This window comes from Lathyrus oleraceus, chromosome 7 (assembly GCF_024323335.1).
Source record: "Lathyrus oleraceus cultivar Zhongwan6 chromosome 7, CAAS_Psat_ZW6_1.0, whole genome shotgun sequence".
In the NCBI taxonomy this organism is placed as follows: Eukaryota; Viridiplantae; Streptophyta; class Magnoliopsida; order Fabales; family Fabaceae; genus Lathyrus; species Lathyrus oleraceus.
Window position 1 is genome coordinate 195,674,608 of NC_066585.1, and position 14,967 is coordinate 195,689,574.

Below are 14,967 nucleotides of genomic sequence, written 5' to 3' on the forward strand. Positions count from 1 at the left end.
CGAAACTAAGGAGCCAAATCCAAACTCTCAGTGACAACTTCAACTCCTTTTCCTCTACCATCCTACAATGGATTGAAGGATCAAATCGCGCTCTCGCAGGCTCCGTAAACATGCTGAACACAAACGTCATTGAATTAACCAGTCTCTATGAAGAAGAAAGACTTGTGTGTCCACCTTCCAGTTATAGAGGCAAACATGAACCGTTCAGTGGACGACGACCTTAGAAGACTGTTCATACTCTACGACTTTCAATTTTCCCTATGTGTGCATGTTATTCTAGATACTTATTTGTCTTAATGTATTCATTGAACACCTATTGTAATGTTATTTATGTATTGGTTCTTTCACCGTGTGTTAATTATGCATGTACTTCTGTTATTAACTACATGATTTGTGCATTGTTGTTAATGACCATGTGTTACAAAGTCGCTGACTAAGTGATTCTGAATATTTTTTACTACATGTTGACCGTTACCTTGCCTCTTTTTGATGTTGTCAAGAGGGAGAAAGCAATGGAAACAAACATTAGCAGATGGATAATATAGCAGGAACAAACACTAGTAGATGGATAATATAGCAGGATGTTCAAAGGAATGCATAAAATCAGGGGGAGGATATCCATCAAAGTACCCGTTTATGCCATGGTTTGCCATCATCAAAAAGGGGGAGTATGTGAGGGAAAATATTCCTAGTCCTTATTTTAATGATGTCAAACCTCTCTATTCGCCCACATCGTGTCTTTGAATAATATCATCATATCATAAAAAGCATTCATCCTTTAATATGTTCAAAATATAGGTTCCGTGTGTTCAAGCATATAGAAGCATATCTTATATCTGAATCATGCACTTAACCATAGTAAACATCCTAGGTTCATAAAAGATAGGCTTAAATTGGTCATAATATGTTGCAAAACTCATTTTTGGAAGTTTAACCTCTGTGAGTCGACTCATGACTCGGAGCAAAACCTTCGGGTCCGAACATGTCGACTCATAGGTCGACTCATTCTTGGAAAACCTGAATGAGTCGACTCAAGCACTCTTTAGGTCAACTCATTTCCCAATCATATTGTCACGGGTCCGAACAGGTCGACTCAACCATGTAATAAACTTTGTTTGAGTCGACTCATCCCCTGTTTGAGTCGACTCGTCGCATGTTTCACTTGATTTTCGGCTGTGTAACTTTGTGAAATTTTTCTGTTATGTTAGTTATTTGTCCACACATCATATAAATATTCAATTGTCTCTTCTTCAACATGCTAACAAGAAAAGTGAAAGATATACACCAAAGTGCTCATCATTTTCATTCTTCATTGCTTTCTCAATAATCACACATAATAATCTTTGTTGAGCATTGTGCATTGCAGTTGTGATAACATCCAAATAAGATTGGATTATCTTAGTTTGGGTTGAGACTTTGTGTGGGTTTTTCTTGAATAAAACCCTTGAGGTTTTTTCCTCCAAGAATTGGGGTTTTTTGCACTAACCTTTGCTTCGCAGATTCAGCCGAGTGAAAAGTTTGAAGAACGGAAGGTTCGGTCAAACAAGTAGCGGTAAACGGAGGATTGTGAAGAAAGCTTAGGGTTCAAGCAACTTGCGTTCGAAATCAGCCGATCTGAAGGTTTGGAGAACGAGGCGTTCTTCCAAAAAGGTAGCGGTAAACGGAGGTTTGTTCGAAGTGCTTGAAGAACTTGGTTCAACTCGAATCAAAGGGGGAGATTAGAATAGGATTTGCAACAACTCTAGAAGTTGATCGCCAATTATCATTTGTTCTCTTGTATTGACTTTGCAACGTGTTAATAAAAATATCTCAATTCTAGATTTAGAATTGAGGGCAGACGTACCCTAAGCGAGGGCGATAGGGGAACTGCCTCAACAAATCCGATCTTATTCTCTCTATCCCTTAACTCTTTAAATTTTGCATTAATTACTTTGTGTGTGAAATTGATCGTAAAATCAATATCACTTGATTGATGTGTATATCAACTGTTCAATAAATTGTTTGAGTAAAATTATGCACATTCAACTTGAGTGAAATTGGTATTTGGTGTGAAGTGTAACGCCCCGATTTTTATTAAGTGTTATTATTATTATTATTTTTGTAATGTTTGATTTATAATTATTTCGGTAAAATATTTTATTGTGTGTTAATTTATTATTAGAGTTTAATTATGAGAATTGTGGTATACTAGCTATTGGGCCTAGTGGTGTATATAATAATTAAGGGAGGTGTAACAATTAAGCCCATTAGTTAGTTTTTATTTAATTAAAACAAGGAATGGAAATAGAATAGAAATAAGATAGAAAGAGAAAGAAGAGAAATAGAAAGAAGTAGAGAGAAGGAGGAGAAAAGAGAAGAAAAGAGAGAAAAGTTAGGGTTTGGAGGAGGAAGAAGAAATTGGAGAAGAAGAGCATCATCTTGATCAACCCAAGCTTGCTAGAACACTATAGAGTAACTCAATCATCATCTCTAAGGTAAGGGTGTGAGTTATCATTTCCTATAATTATGAAAATGATGGGTTTTATGTGGGTAATGGTTGTTAGAGGATATTGTTGGGTTTTGATGTTGTGATTGGATTCCTTGCTTTGAAAATGTTGTTTGTGTTCTCGATGTAGTGTTGATTGTTTATGATTATTGAACATGTATCAATTCTCTGCAAAATGTTAGGGTTAGGTTTAGAAGAATGATAAATAACATTGTGTATTGTGTTGTTGTTGATGGTTTGGGGTTGATGTATGTTGTGAAAAATATGATATTGTGTTGATGAATCAAAGTATGAGTAATTTCACAAATTGTGAATTTAGGAAGTGTTGGAAATTAATTGAATGATGTTTAGAATGATGAAATAAAAGTTAAATTGTGGTTAGAATGGCTTTGTAATATTGAAAATATTGTAGTTCGTTGAATTCTGAGAATGAGACTTTTTACGGAATCGTAATCGGAGGTCCGGAAGGTATTTAACGGTCAAAACGCATTTTATCTGTTTTCTGCTAAATTCGTGGCGCGAAAGAGAGTTCGCGGCGCCAACTTAGTTGAAAACAAAATTCTTTTGTAAACTTCAAAAAGTCATAACTTTTGAACCGTAACTCCGTTTTGGTCCCTGTTCGAAGTGTTGCGAAGCTTATGAAATTTTCTACATGTTGTTGATGTTTATATGCCATTATAAGGGCTTATTTTAATAAAAGATTATTTTGGAAAAGTGATTAATAATTGATATAGTAGGAAGCCTATTTGATTAATGAGGAATACCACTTAACTATAGTGTGTAGGTGTGCGATGTAAATAAACATAGCATGAGGTTGAATTACCTAAGAGATTGTATGATGAAACAATTGATTGTGATGAATATTCTCATTTGTTTTATATATAAACACATGTATGAATGTTGGTGAAGATGATGTTGTGTGAATGCTTTTATGCATGTGAATGGCGACGTGGCCTAAATGGCAATAGCGACGTGGGCTTCGGCCATTGTGATGAGTTATGTTGATGCGATGATGATTTTGGTATATGTGTATCATTTATCATGGAGTCACATACATTTGCATAAGCGACGTTGCCTTTTGGCAATAGCGACGTGGCCTTTTAGCAAAAGCGAAGTGGGCAATAAAGCCTTGGCCTTGATGGCAAAGAGACGAGTCGGTACCACATAGCATTTGCATAGTTGAGTCACATATGTTGGTTATGTTTATTTCTGCATTTTGTGATAATTGTTGTTATGTGACGGTTTATGATGTGCGGTGATATTTTGCGATGATGCGATGAATCGTAATGTTTTATGATGGATTGATGAAATGTTAAAGTGATGAGATGCTATGACGTAACATTGATGTTGTGGATGATTATTGACTTTGTTTATGATTAAATACATAAGCATTCAAGTGAAGGATTGTGCGATGTGGTAACAATATTCCTAACTTTCCGAATTTACTTATATATTGCTTATCATTATCTTGATTATATAATTTGAGTATCTCACCCTTTTGTTGTTGGCCGTTACCTTTATATTGGTAACGTGCAGGTGCTCCGCGTTGAAAGGAGGATAGTGGTAGCACATTTTTGGCGTCATTGCTCTGATTAGGATTGTAACACTCAGGGGTTAATGAACGTTTTTCATGATTTTGATAATAACAATGCCCTTTTGTATATCATTGTATATGATAGTTGTGATGGGCATTTATTTGCTTGTTTTCTTTTGAATGTGTAGATGTACGACTCAACTTAATTATCTAAATGATTTCTGTTGCGATGTTTTGTGTCTTGTTGTTGTATGGACTAGGTGAGTCCATATACAGTGTTGTTTATTATTTAACAAGGACTAAGTGGATCCTTGCGCAATTGCCGTGTTGTGCAATTTGTTTAAGTGTTGATGAAATGATATATGTGATGCCTCAATTTTGTGTGAAATTTGTTTACTCTGATTTTTAATTGAAATTACGACGGGTAGAATTGGGGTGTTACATTAGTGGTATCAGAGCAGGTCGGTCCATCCGACCACGTTGTTGAGTCTTTTGTTGTTTAACGACCTTGTGTTGTTAATTTGTTGTTAATCCTTGTTTGTGTTGTGAGAAGAAGTGTAAGATGGCCGGAAGAAACGCTGGGAGGAATGATGAGGCTCTTGTTGCAGCTATGCAGGCAATGGCTCAGGCGTTCCAGAACCCACCCAATGCTGACGAGAACGTGGGGTCTCGTAGTCTGGCGACGTTTCAGAGGGAGAACCCGCCTACTTTTCTGGGTAGGTATGATCCTGAAGGAGCCTTGGCTTGGTTGAAGGAGATTGAAAGAATCTTCAGAGTGATGGATTGCACTTTTGTGCAAAAGATCCGTTATGGAACTCATAAGCTGTCAGGTGAAGCCGATGATTGGTGGGTGGACACTCGTCTAAGGTTGGAAACTGCGGGCGAGGAGATTACTTGGGAAGGGTTTCGTAGAGAATTTCTGAGGAAGTATTATCCAGAAGATGTGCGAGGAAAGAAAGAGATTGAATTCCTCGAGTTGAAGCAAGGGAACTTGTCAATCACGGAGTATGCTGCTAAGTTCACTGAATCGGCTAAGTTATATCCTCACTATGATGGAGCCAATGCCGAATTCTCTAAGTGCATCAAGTTTGAAAATGGATTGCGTCTGGAAATTAAGAAAGCTGTGGGATATCAAAAGATTCGCGTCTTTGCAGATCTGATTGATAGTTGTAGAATCTTTGAAGAGGACAACAATGCACACTATAAGATCTTGTCTGAGAAGAGAGGAAGGGGCCAACACAGCCGTGGTAAGCCATATGAAACTCCGGTTGGAAAAGGGAAACAGAAAGTGATTCCGGGTTGAAGAACAAGTGGGGGAGATGCTCCTGCTAATGTTATCTGTTTCAAGTGTGGAAAGTCGGGTCACAAGAGTAATGTGTGTAGGCTTGGTGAAACGAGATGTTTCCGTTGTGGTATGCCGGGACATGCGGCTCGTGATTGTAAGCAGAAGGATGTTGTTTGCTTTAACTGTGGAGAGTCAGGCTGTAATTGCGGACTTGCCGGTGGTGTGCAATTTCCCTGAAGTTTTTCCCGATGAGATTCCTAGTGCACCGCCAGAAAGAGAAGTTGAGTTCACTATTGACCTTGTACCTGGTACTAGACCCATCTCTATGGCGCCGTATAAGATGTCAGCATCAGAGTTAGCTGAACTGAAGAGTCAGCTAGAGGATTTGCTTGAAAGGAAGTTTGTGAGACCTAGTGTATCACCTTGGGGAGCTCCAGTTTTGCTGGTGAAAAAAAAAAAGAAAGACGGAAGCATGCGGCTTTGTATTGATTATATACAATTGAATAAGGTGACGATTAAGAATAGGTATCCACTCCCAAGGATCGATAACTTGATGGATCGTTTAGTGGGTGCTCGTATTTTCAGTAAGATTGATCTAAGGTCGGGCTACCATCAAATTAAGGTGAAAGATAAGGACATTCAGAAAACTGCTTTCAGGACTCGTTATGGACACTGCGAGTACACGGTGATGCCTTTCGGCGTTACTAATGCGCCGAGAGTATTCATGGAGTACATGAATCGCATTTTCCATCCTTATTTGGATCAATTTATGGTGGTGTTCATAGACGACATTTTGGTTTATTCTAAGTCGGAGGAAGAGCATGTGGAACATTTGCGTATTGTTTTGCAAGTGTTGAAAGAGAAGAGATTGTATGCTAAGTTGTCTAAGTGTGAGTTTTGGTTGAGAGAAGTTAGCTTTCTTGGTCATGTTGTTTCCGGTGACGGAATTGCGGTTGATCCATCGAAGATTGATGCGGTGTTGCAATAGGAAGCTCCTACATCAGTTACCGAGATAAGAAGTTTCCTAGGCTTGGCAGGTTACTATAGGAGGTTTATAGAAGGCTTTTCTAAGTTGGCACTTCCTTTGACTAAGTTAACTTGTAAGGGTGCTGCTTTTATGTGGGATGTCCGATGCGAAGAAAGTTTCCTTGAGTTGAAGAAAAGGTTGACAACGGATCCGATTTTGATTTTGCCAAATCCCGAGGAACCGTTTATGGTTTATTGCGATGCTTCGAAGATGGGATTAGGAGGCATGCTTATGCAGAATGGTAAGGTGGTTGCTTATGCTTCTAGACAATTGAGGATTCATGAGAAGAACTACCCTACGCATGATTTGGAGCTTGCGGCGGTTGTGTTTGTTTTGAAAATTTGGAGACATTACCTTTATGGATCTAGATTTGAAGTCTTTAGTGACCATAAAAGCTTGAAGTATTTGTTTGATCAAAAAGAGCTGAACATGAGACAAAGGAGATGACTGGAATTGCTAAAGGATTATGACTTTGGGTTGAACTACCATCTGGGAAAAGCGAATGTGGTGGCCGATGCTCTAAGTAGGAAGACTTTGCATATGTCGACCTTGATGATGAAAGAGTTGAAGTTGATTGAGAAATTCCGAGATATGAGCTTAGTGATCGAGGTGACACCAAGAAGTGTGATTTTGGGTATGTTAAAGATTAACAATGATTTTCTTGATAGCATTAGAGAGGCTCAGAAGTTGGATATGAAACTTGTTGATGTGATCATTGGACTCAGACAATCTGAGAATGAGGATTTCAAATTGGATGCACAAGGTGTGTTGAGGTTTCGTGATAGGATTTGTGTTCCCGATGATGTGGATTTAAAAAGGATGATCTTGGAAGAAAGCCATAGGAGTAATTTGAGTATTCATCCCGGAGCGACTAAGATGTACCAAGATTTGAAAAGATTATTTTGGTGGTCGGGAATGAAGCGTGAAGTAGCTCAGTTCGTGTATGCGTGCTTGACTTGCCAGAAATCAAGGGTGGAGCATCAGAAACCTACGGGGTTGATGCAACCGTTAGAAATTCCTGGGTGGAAGTGGGATAGCATTTCCATGGACTTTGTGACGGGTTTACCGAATACATCTAGAGGATGTGATGCTATTTGGGTGATTGTTGATATGCTTACGAAGTCGGCTCACTTTATTCCTATTAACATAAGTTATCCGGTGTCGAAGTTGGCGGAGATTTATACCAATGTTATTGTGAAGCTGCACGGTGATCCTCTTTGTATTGTTTCAGATAGAGATCCGAGGTTCACTTCAGAATTTTGGAAGAGTTTGCAAGAAGCTTTAGGTTCCAAGTTGAGGTTGAGTTCGGCGTATCATCCTCAGACGGATGGTCAAACGGAGATGACTATCCAATCCTTGGAAGATTTGTTAAGGGCGTGTATTCTTGAACAAGGAGGTTCATGGGATACTCACCTTCCGTTGGTGGAGTTTACTTACAACAATAGTTACCATTCAAGTATTGGAATGGCGCCTTTTGAAGCTTTGTATGGGCGGAGGTGTAGGACTCTGTTGTGTTGGCATGAATCTGGTGAAAGTGTGGTACTTGGACCCGAGATTGTTCGAGAAACTACCAAGACGGTTAAGATGATTCGGGATAAGATGAAGATTTCTCAAAATAGGCAAAAGAGTTATCATGATAAGAGGAGAAATGATTTGGAATTTCAAGAGGGTGATCATGTGTTTCTAAGAGTCACACCTACGACCGGTGTTGGACGAGCATTGAAAGCTAAGAAGTTGACTCCTCGTTTCATTGGACCGTATCAAATTACGAGTAGAGTGGGAAAAGTTGCTTATAGAGTGGCGTTACCGCCAAACCTCTCGAATTTGCATGACGTGTTCCATGTGTCTCAACTTAGGAAGTATATTCCGGATCCGTCTCATGTGATTCAAATGGATGATATTCAAGTGCGCGATAACCTTACGGTTGAGACGATGCCTTTGAGGATCGAAGGTCGTGAGACGAAGTCCCTACGGGGGAAGGAAATTGATTTGGTGAAGGTTGTTTGGATTGGTGCAGTCGGAGAAAGCACGACATGGGAATTGGAGAACAGGATGCGCGACTCCTACCCCGAGTTATTCGAATGAGGTAATTTTCGAGGACGAAAATATTTAAGTGGGGGAGAGTTGTAACGCTCCGATTAATATTAAGTGTTATTATTATTATTTTTATAATGTTTGATTTATAATTATTTCGGTAAAATATTTTATTGTGTGTTAATTTATTATTAGAGTTTAATTATGAGAATTGTGGTATAATAGCTATTGGGCCTAGTGGTGTATATAGTAATTAAGGGAGGTGTAACAATTAAGCCCATTAGTTAGTTTTTATTTAATTAAAACAAGGAATGGAAATAGAATAGAAATAAGATAGAAAGAGAAAGAAGAGAAATAGAAAGAAGTAGAGAGAAGGAGGAGAAAAGAGAAGAAAAGAGAGAAAAGTTAGGGTTTGGAGGAGGAAGAGGAAATTGGAGAAGAAGAGCATCATCTTGATCAACCCAAGCTTGCTAGAACACTATAGAGTAACTCAATCATCATCTCTAAGGTAAGGGTGTGAGTTATCATTTCCTATAATTATGAAAATGATGGGTTTTATGTGGGTAATGGTTGTTAGAGGATATTGTTGGGTTTTGATGTTGTGATTGGATTCCTTGCTTTGAAGATGTTGTTTGTGTTCTCGATGTAGTGTTGATTGTTTGTGATTATTGAACATGTATCAATTCTTTGCAAAATGTTAGGGTTAGGTTTAGAAGAATGATAAATAACATTGTGTGTTGTGTTGTTGTTGATGGTTTGGGGTTGATGTATGTTGTGAAAAATATGTTATTGTGTTGATGAATCAAAGTATGAGTAATTTCACAAATTGTGAATTTAGGAAGTGTTGGAAATTAATTGAATGATGTTTAGAATGATGAAATAAAAGTTAAATTGTGGTTAGAATGGCTTTGTAATATTGAAAATATTGTAGTTCGTTGAATTCTGAGAATGAGACTTTTTACGGAATCGTAATTGGAGGTCCGGAAGGTATTTAACGGTCAAAACGCATTTTCTCTGTTTTCTGCTAAATTCGCGGCGCGAAAGAGAGTTCCCGGCGCCAACTGAGTTGAAAACAGAATTCTTTTGTAAACTTTAAAAAGTCATAACTTTTGAACCGTAACTCCGTTTTGGTCCCTGTTCGAAGCATTGCGAAGCTTATGAAATTTTCTACATGTTGTTGATGTTTATAGGCCATTATAAGGGCTTATTTTAATAAGTGATTATTTTGGAAAAGTGATTAATAATTGATATAGTAGGAAGCCTATTTGATTAATGAGGAATACCACTTAACTATAGTGTGTAGGTGTGCGATGTAAATAAACATAGCATGAGGTTGAATTACCTAAGAGATTGTATGATGAAACAATTGATTGTGATGAATATTCTCATTTGTTTTATATATAAACACATGTATGAATGTTGGTGAAGATGATGTTGTGTGAATGCTTTTATGCATGTGAATGGCGACGTGGCCTAAATGGCAATAGCGACGTGGGCTTCGGCCATTGTGATGAGTTATGTTGATGCGATGATGATTTTGGTATATGTGTATCATTTATCATGGAGTCACATACATTTGCATAAGCGACGTTGCCTTTTGGCAATAGCGACGTGGCCTTTTGGCAAAAGCGAAGTGGGCAATAAAGCCTTGGCCTTGATGGCAAAGAGACGAGTCGGTACCACATAGCATTTGCATAGTTGAGTCACATATGTTGGTTATGTTTATTTCTGCATTTTGTGATAATTGTTGTTATGTGACGGTTTATGATGTGCGGTGATATTTTGCGATGATGCGATGAATCGTAATGTTTTATGATGGATTGATGAAATGTTAAAGTGATGAGATGCTATGACGTAACATTGATGTTGTGGATGATTATTGACTTTGTTTATGATTAAATACATAAGCATTCAAGTGAAGGATTGTGCGATGTGGTAACAATATTCCTAACTTTCCGAATTTACTTATATATTGCTTATCATTATCTTGATTATATAATTTGAGTATCTCACCCTTTTGTTGTTGGCCGTTACCTTTATATTGGTAACGTGCAGGTGCTCCGCGTTGAAAGGAGGATAGTGGTAGCACACTTTTGGCGTCATTGCTCTGATTAGGATTGTAACACTCAGGGGTTAATGAACGTTTTTCATGATTTTGATAATAACAATGCCCTTTTGTATATCATTGTATATGATAGTTGTGATGGGCATTTATTTGCTTGTTTTCTTTTGAATGTGTAGATGTACGACTCAACTTAATTATCTAAATGATTTCTGTTGCGATGTTTTGTGTCTTGTTGTTGTATGGACTAGGTGAGTCCATATACAGTGTTGTTTATTATTTAACAAGGACTAAGTGGATCCTTGCGCAATTGCCGTGTTGTGCAATTTGTTTAAGTGTTGATGAAATGATATATGTGATGCCTCAATTTTGTGTGAAATTTGTTTACTCTGATTTTTAATTGAAATTACGACGGGTAGAATTGGGGTGTTACATTAGTGGTATCAGAGCAGGTCGGTCCATCCGACCACGTTGTTGAGTCTTTTGTTGTTTAACGACCTTGTGTTGTTAATTTGTTGTTAATCCTTGTTTGTGTTGTGAGAAGAAGTGTAAGATGGCCGGAAGAAACGCTGGGAGGAATGATGAGGCTCTTGTTGCAGCTATGCAGGCAATGGCTCAGGCGTTCCAGAACCCACCCAATGCTGACGAGAACGTGGGGTCTCGTAGTCTGGCGACGTTTCAGAGGGAGAACCCGCCTACTTTTCTGGGTAGGTATGATCCTGAAGGAGCCTTGGCTTGGTTGAAGGAGATTGAAAGAATCTTCAGAGTGATGGATTGCACTTTTGTGCAAAAGATCCGTTATGGAACTCATAAGCTGTCAGGTGAAGCCGATGATTGGTGGGTGGACACTCGTCTAAGGTTGGAAACTGCGGGCGAGGAGATTACTTGGGAAGGGTTTCGTAGAGAATTTCTGAGGAAGTATTATCCAGAAGATGTGCGAGGAAAGAAAGAGATTGAATTCCTCGAGTTGAAGCAAGGGAACTTGTCAATCACGGAGTATGCTGCTAAGTTCACTGAATCGGCTAAGTTATATCCTCACTATGATGGAGCCAATGCCGAATTCTCTAAGTGCATCAAGTTTGAAAATGGATTGCGTCTGGAAATTAAGAAAGCTGTGGGATATCAAAAGATTCGCGTCTTTGCAGATCTGATTGATAGTTGTAGAATCTTTGAAGAGGACAACAATGCACACTATAAGATCTTGTCTGAGAAGAGAGGAAGGGGCCAACACAGCCGTGGTAAGCCATATGAAACTCCGGTTGGAAAAGGGAAACAGAAAGTGATTCCGGGTTGAAGAACAAGTGGGGGAGATGCTCCTGCTAATGTTATCTGTTTCAAGTGTGGAAAGTCGGGTCACAAGAGTAATGTGTGTAGGCTTGGTGAAACGAGATGTTTCCGTTGTGGTATGCCGGGACATGCGGCTCGTGATTGTAAGCAGAAGGATGTTGTTTGCTTTAACTGTGGAGAGTCAGGCTGTAATTGCGGACTTGCCGGTGGTGTGCAATTTCCCTGAAGTTTTTCCCGATGAGATTCCTAGTGCACCGCCAGAAAGAGAAGTTGAGTTCACTATTGACCTTGTACCTGGTACTAGACCCATCTCTATGGCGCCGTATAAGATGTCAGCATCAGAGTTAGCTGAACTGAAGAGTCAGCTAGAGGATTTGCTTGAAAGGAAGTTTGTGAGACCTAGTGTATCACCTTGGGGAGCTCCAGTTTTGCTGGTGAAAAAAAAAAAGAAAGACGGAAGCATGCGGCTTTGTATTGATTATATACAATTGAATAAGGTGACGATTAAGAATAGGTATCCACTCCCAAGGATCGATAACTTGATGGATCGTTTAGTGGGTGCTCGTATTTTCAGTAAGATTGATCTAAGGTCGGGCTACCATCAAATTAAGGTGAAAGATAAGGACATTCAGAAAACTGCTTTCAGGACTCGTTATGGACACTACGAGTACACGGTGATGCCTTTCGGCGTTACTAATGCGCCGAGAGTATTCATGGAGTACATGAATCGCATTTTCCATCCTTATTTGGATCAATTTATGGTGGTGTTCATAGACGACATTTTGGTTTATTCTAAGTCGGAGGAAGAGCATGTGGAACATTTGCGTATTGTTTTGCAAGTGTTGAAAGAGAAGAGATTGTATGCTAAGTTGTCTAAGTGTGAGTTTTGGTTGAGAGAAGTTAGCTTTCTTGGTCATGTTGTTTCCGGTGACGGAATTGCGGTTGATCCATCGAAGATTGATGCGGTGTTGCAATAGGAAGCTCCTACATCAGTTACCGAGATAAGAAGTTTCCTAGGCTTGGCAGGTTACTATAGGAGGTTTATAGAAGGCTTTTCTAAGTTGGCACTTCCTTTGACTAAGTTAACTTGTAAGGGTGCTGCTTTTATGTGGGATGTCCGATGCGAAGAAAGTTTCCTTGAGTTGAAGAAAAGGTTGACAACGGCTCCGATTTTGATTTTGCCAAATCCCGAGGAACCGTTTATGGTTTATTGCGATGCTTCGAAGATGGGATTAGGAGGCATGCTTATGCAGAATGGTAAGGTGGTTGCTTATGCTTCTAGACAATTGAGGATTCATGAGAAGAACTACCCTACGCATGATTTGGAGCTTGCGGCGGTTGTGTTTGTTTTGAAAATTTGGAGACATTACCTTTATGGATCTAGATTTGAAGTCTTTAGTGACCATAAAAGCTTGAAGTATTTGTTTGATCAAAAAGAGCTGAACATGAGACAAAGGAGATGACTGGAATTGCTAAAGGATTATGACTTTGGGTTGAACTACCATCTGGGAAAAGCGAATGTGGTGGCCGATGCTCTAAGTAGGAAGACTTTGCATATGTCGACCTTGATGATGAAAGAGTTGAAGTTGATTGAGAAATTCCGAGATATGAGCTTAGTGATCGAGGTGACACCAAGAAGTGTGATTTTGGGTATGTTAAAGATTAACAATGATTTTCTTGATAGCATTAGAGAGGCTCAGAAGTTGGATATGAAACTTGTTGATGTGATCATTGGACTCAGACAATCTGAGAATGAGGATTTCAAATTGGATGCACAAGGTGTGTTGAGGTTTCGTGATAGGATTTGTGTTCCCGATGATGTGGATTTAAAAAGGATGATCTTGGAAGAAAGCCATAGGAGTAATTTGAGTATTCATCCCGGAGCGACTAAGATGTACCAAGATTTGAAAAGATTATTTTGGTGGTCGGGAATGAAGCGTGAAGTAGCTCAGTTCGTGTATGCGTGCTTGACTTGCCAGAAATCAAGGGTGGAGCATCAGAAACCTACGGGGTTGATGCAACCGTTAGAAATTCCTGGGTGGAAGTGGGATAGCATTTCCATGGACTTTGTGACGGGTTTACCGAATACATCTAGAGGATGTGATGCTATTTGGGTGATTGTTGATATGCTTACGAAGTCGGCTCACTTTATTCCTATTAACATAAGTTATCCGGTGTCGAAGTTGGCGGAGATTTATACCAATGTTATTGTGAAGCTGCACGGTGATCCTCTTTGTATTGTTTCAGATAGAGATCCGAGGTTCACTTCAGAATTTTGGAAGAGTTTGCAAGAAGCTTTAGGTTCCAAGTTGAGGTTGAGTTCGGCGTATCATCCTCAGACGGATGGTCAAACGGAGATGACTATCCAATCCTTGGAAGATTTGTTAAGGGCGTGTATTCTTGAACAAGGAGGTTCATGGGATACTCACCTTCCGTTGGTGGAGTTTACTTACAACAATAGTTACCATTCAAGTATTGGAATGGCGCCTTTTGAAGCTTTGTATGGGCGGAGGTGTAGGACTCTGTTGTGTTGGCATGAATCTGGTGAAAGTGTGGTACTTGGACCCGAGATTGTTCGAGAAACTACCAAGACGGTTAAGATGATTCGGGATAAGATGAAGATTTCTCAAAATAGGCAAAAGAGTTATCATGATAAGAGGAGAAATGATTTGGAATTTCAAGAGGGTGATCATGTGTTTCTAAGAGTCACACCTACGACCGGTGTTGGACGAGCATTGAAAGCTAAGAAGTTGACTCCTCGTTTCATTGGACCGTATCAAATTACGAGTAGAGTGGGAAAAGTTGCTTATAGAGTGGCGTTACCGCCAAACCTCTCGAATTTGCATGACGTGTTCCATGTGTCTCAACTTAGGAAGTATATTCCGGATCCGTCTCATGTGATTCAAATGGATGATATTCAAGTGCGCGATAACCTTACGGTTGAGACGATGCCTTTGAGGATCGAAGGTCGTGAGACGAAGTCCCTACGGGGGAAGGAAATTGATTTGGTGAAGGTTGTTTGGATTGGTGCAGTCGGAGAAAGCACGACATGGGAATTGGAGAACAGGATGCGCGACTCCTACCCCGAGTTATTCGAATGAGGTAATTTTCGAGGACGAAAATATTTAAGTGGGGGAGAGTTGTAACGCTCCGATTAATATTAAGTGTTATTATTATTATTTTTATAATGTTTGATTTATAATTATTTCGGTAAAATATTTTATTGTGTGTTAATTTATTATTAGAGTTTAAT

The 14,967-nt window shown here is 39.2% G+C and overlaps 2 protein-coding genes across 2 annotated transcripts; both read left to right on the top strand.

Annotated features, from left to right (window-relative positions):
• Positions 1–4,581: 4,581 nt before the first annotated feature.
• LOC127102879 (uncharacterized) lies at positions 4,582–5,322 on the top strand. The gene has a single exon (XM_051040200.1). It carries the CDS (start codon positions 4,582–4,584, stop codon positions 5,320–5,322), a length of 741 nt encoding a protein of 246 aa, XP_050896157.1.
• Positions 5,323–10,980: 5,658 nt separating this feature from the next.
• On the top strand, positions 10,981–11,721 carry LOC127102880 (uncharacterized). The gene has a single exon (XM_051040202.1). The coding sequence runs from the start codon at positions 10,981–10,983 to the stop codon at positions 11,719–11,721; it is 741 nt and encodes a 246-aa protein (XP_050896159.1).
• Positions 11,722–14,967: the final 3,246 nt, after the last annotated feature.

Bases quoted from the DNA above. Each gene is read 5' to 3' on its own strand.
- LOC127102879 (XM_051040200.1), top strand. From the start codon at position 4,582: ATGGCCGGAAGAAACGCTGGGAGGAATGATGAGGCTCTTGTTGCAGCT.
- LOC127102880 (XM_051040202.1), top strand. From the start codon at position 10,981: ATGGCCGGAAGAAACGCTGGGAGGAATGATGAGGCTCTTGTTGCAGCT.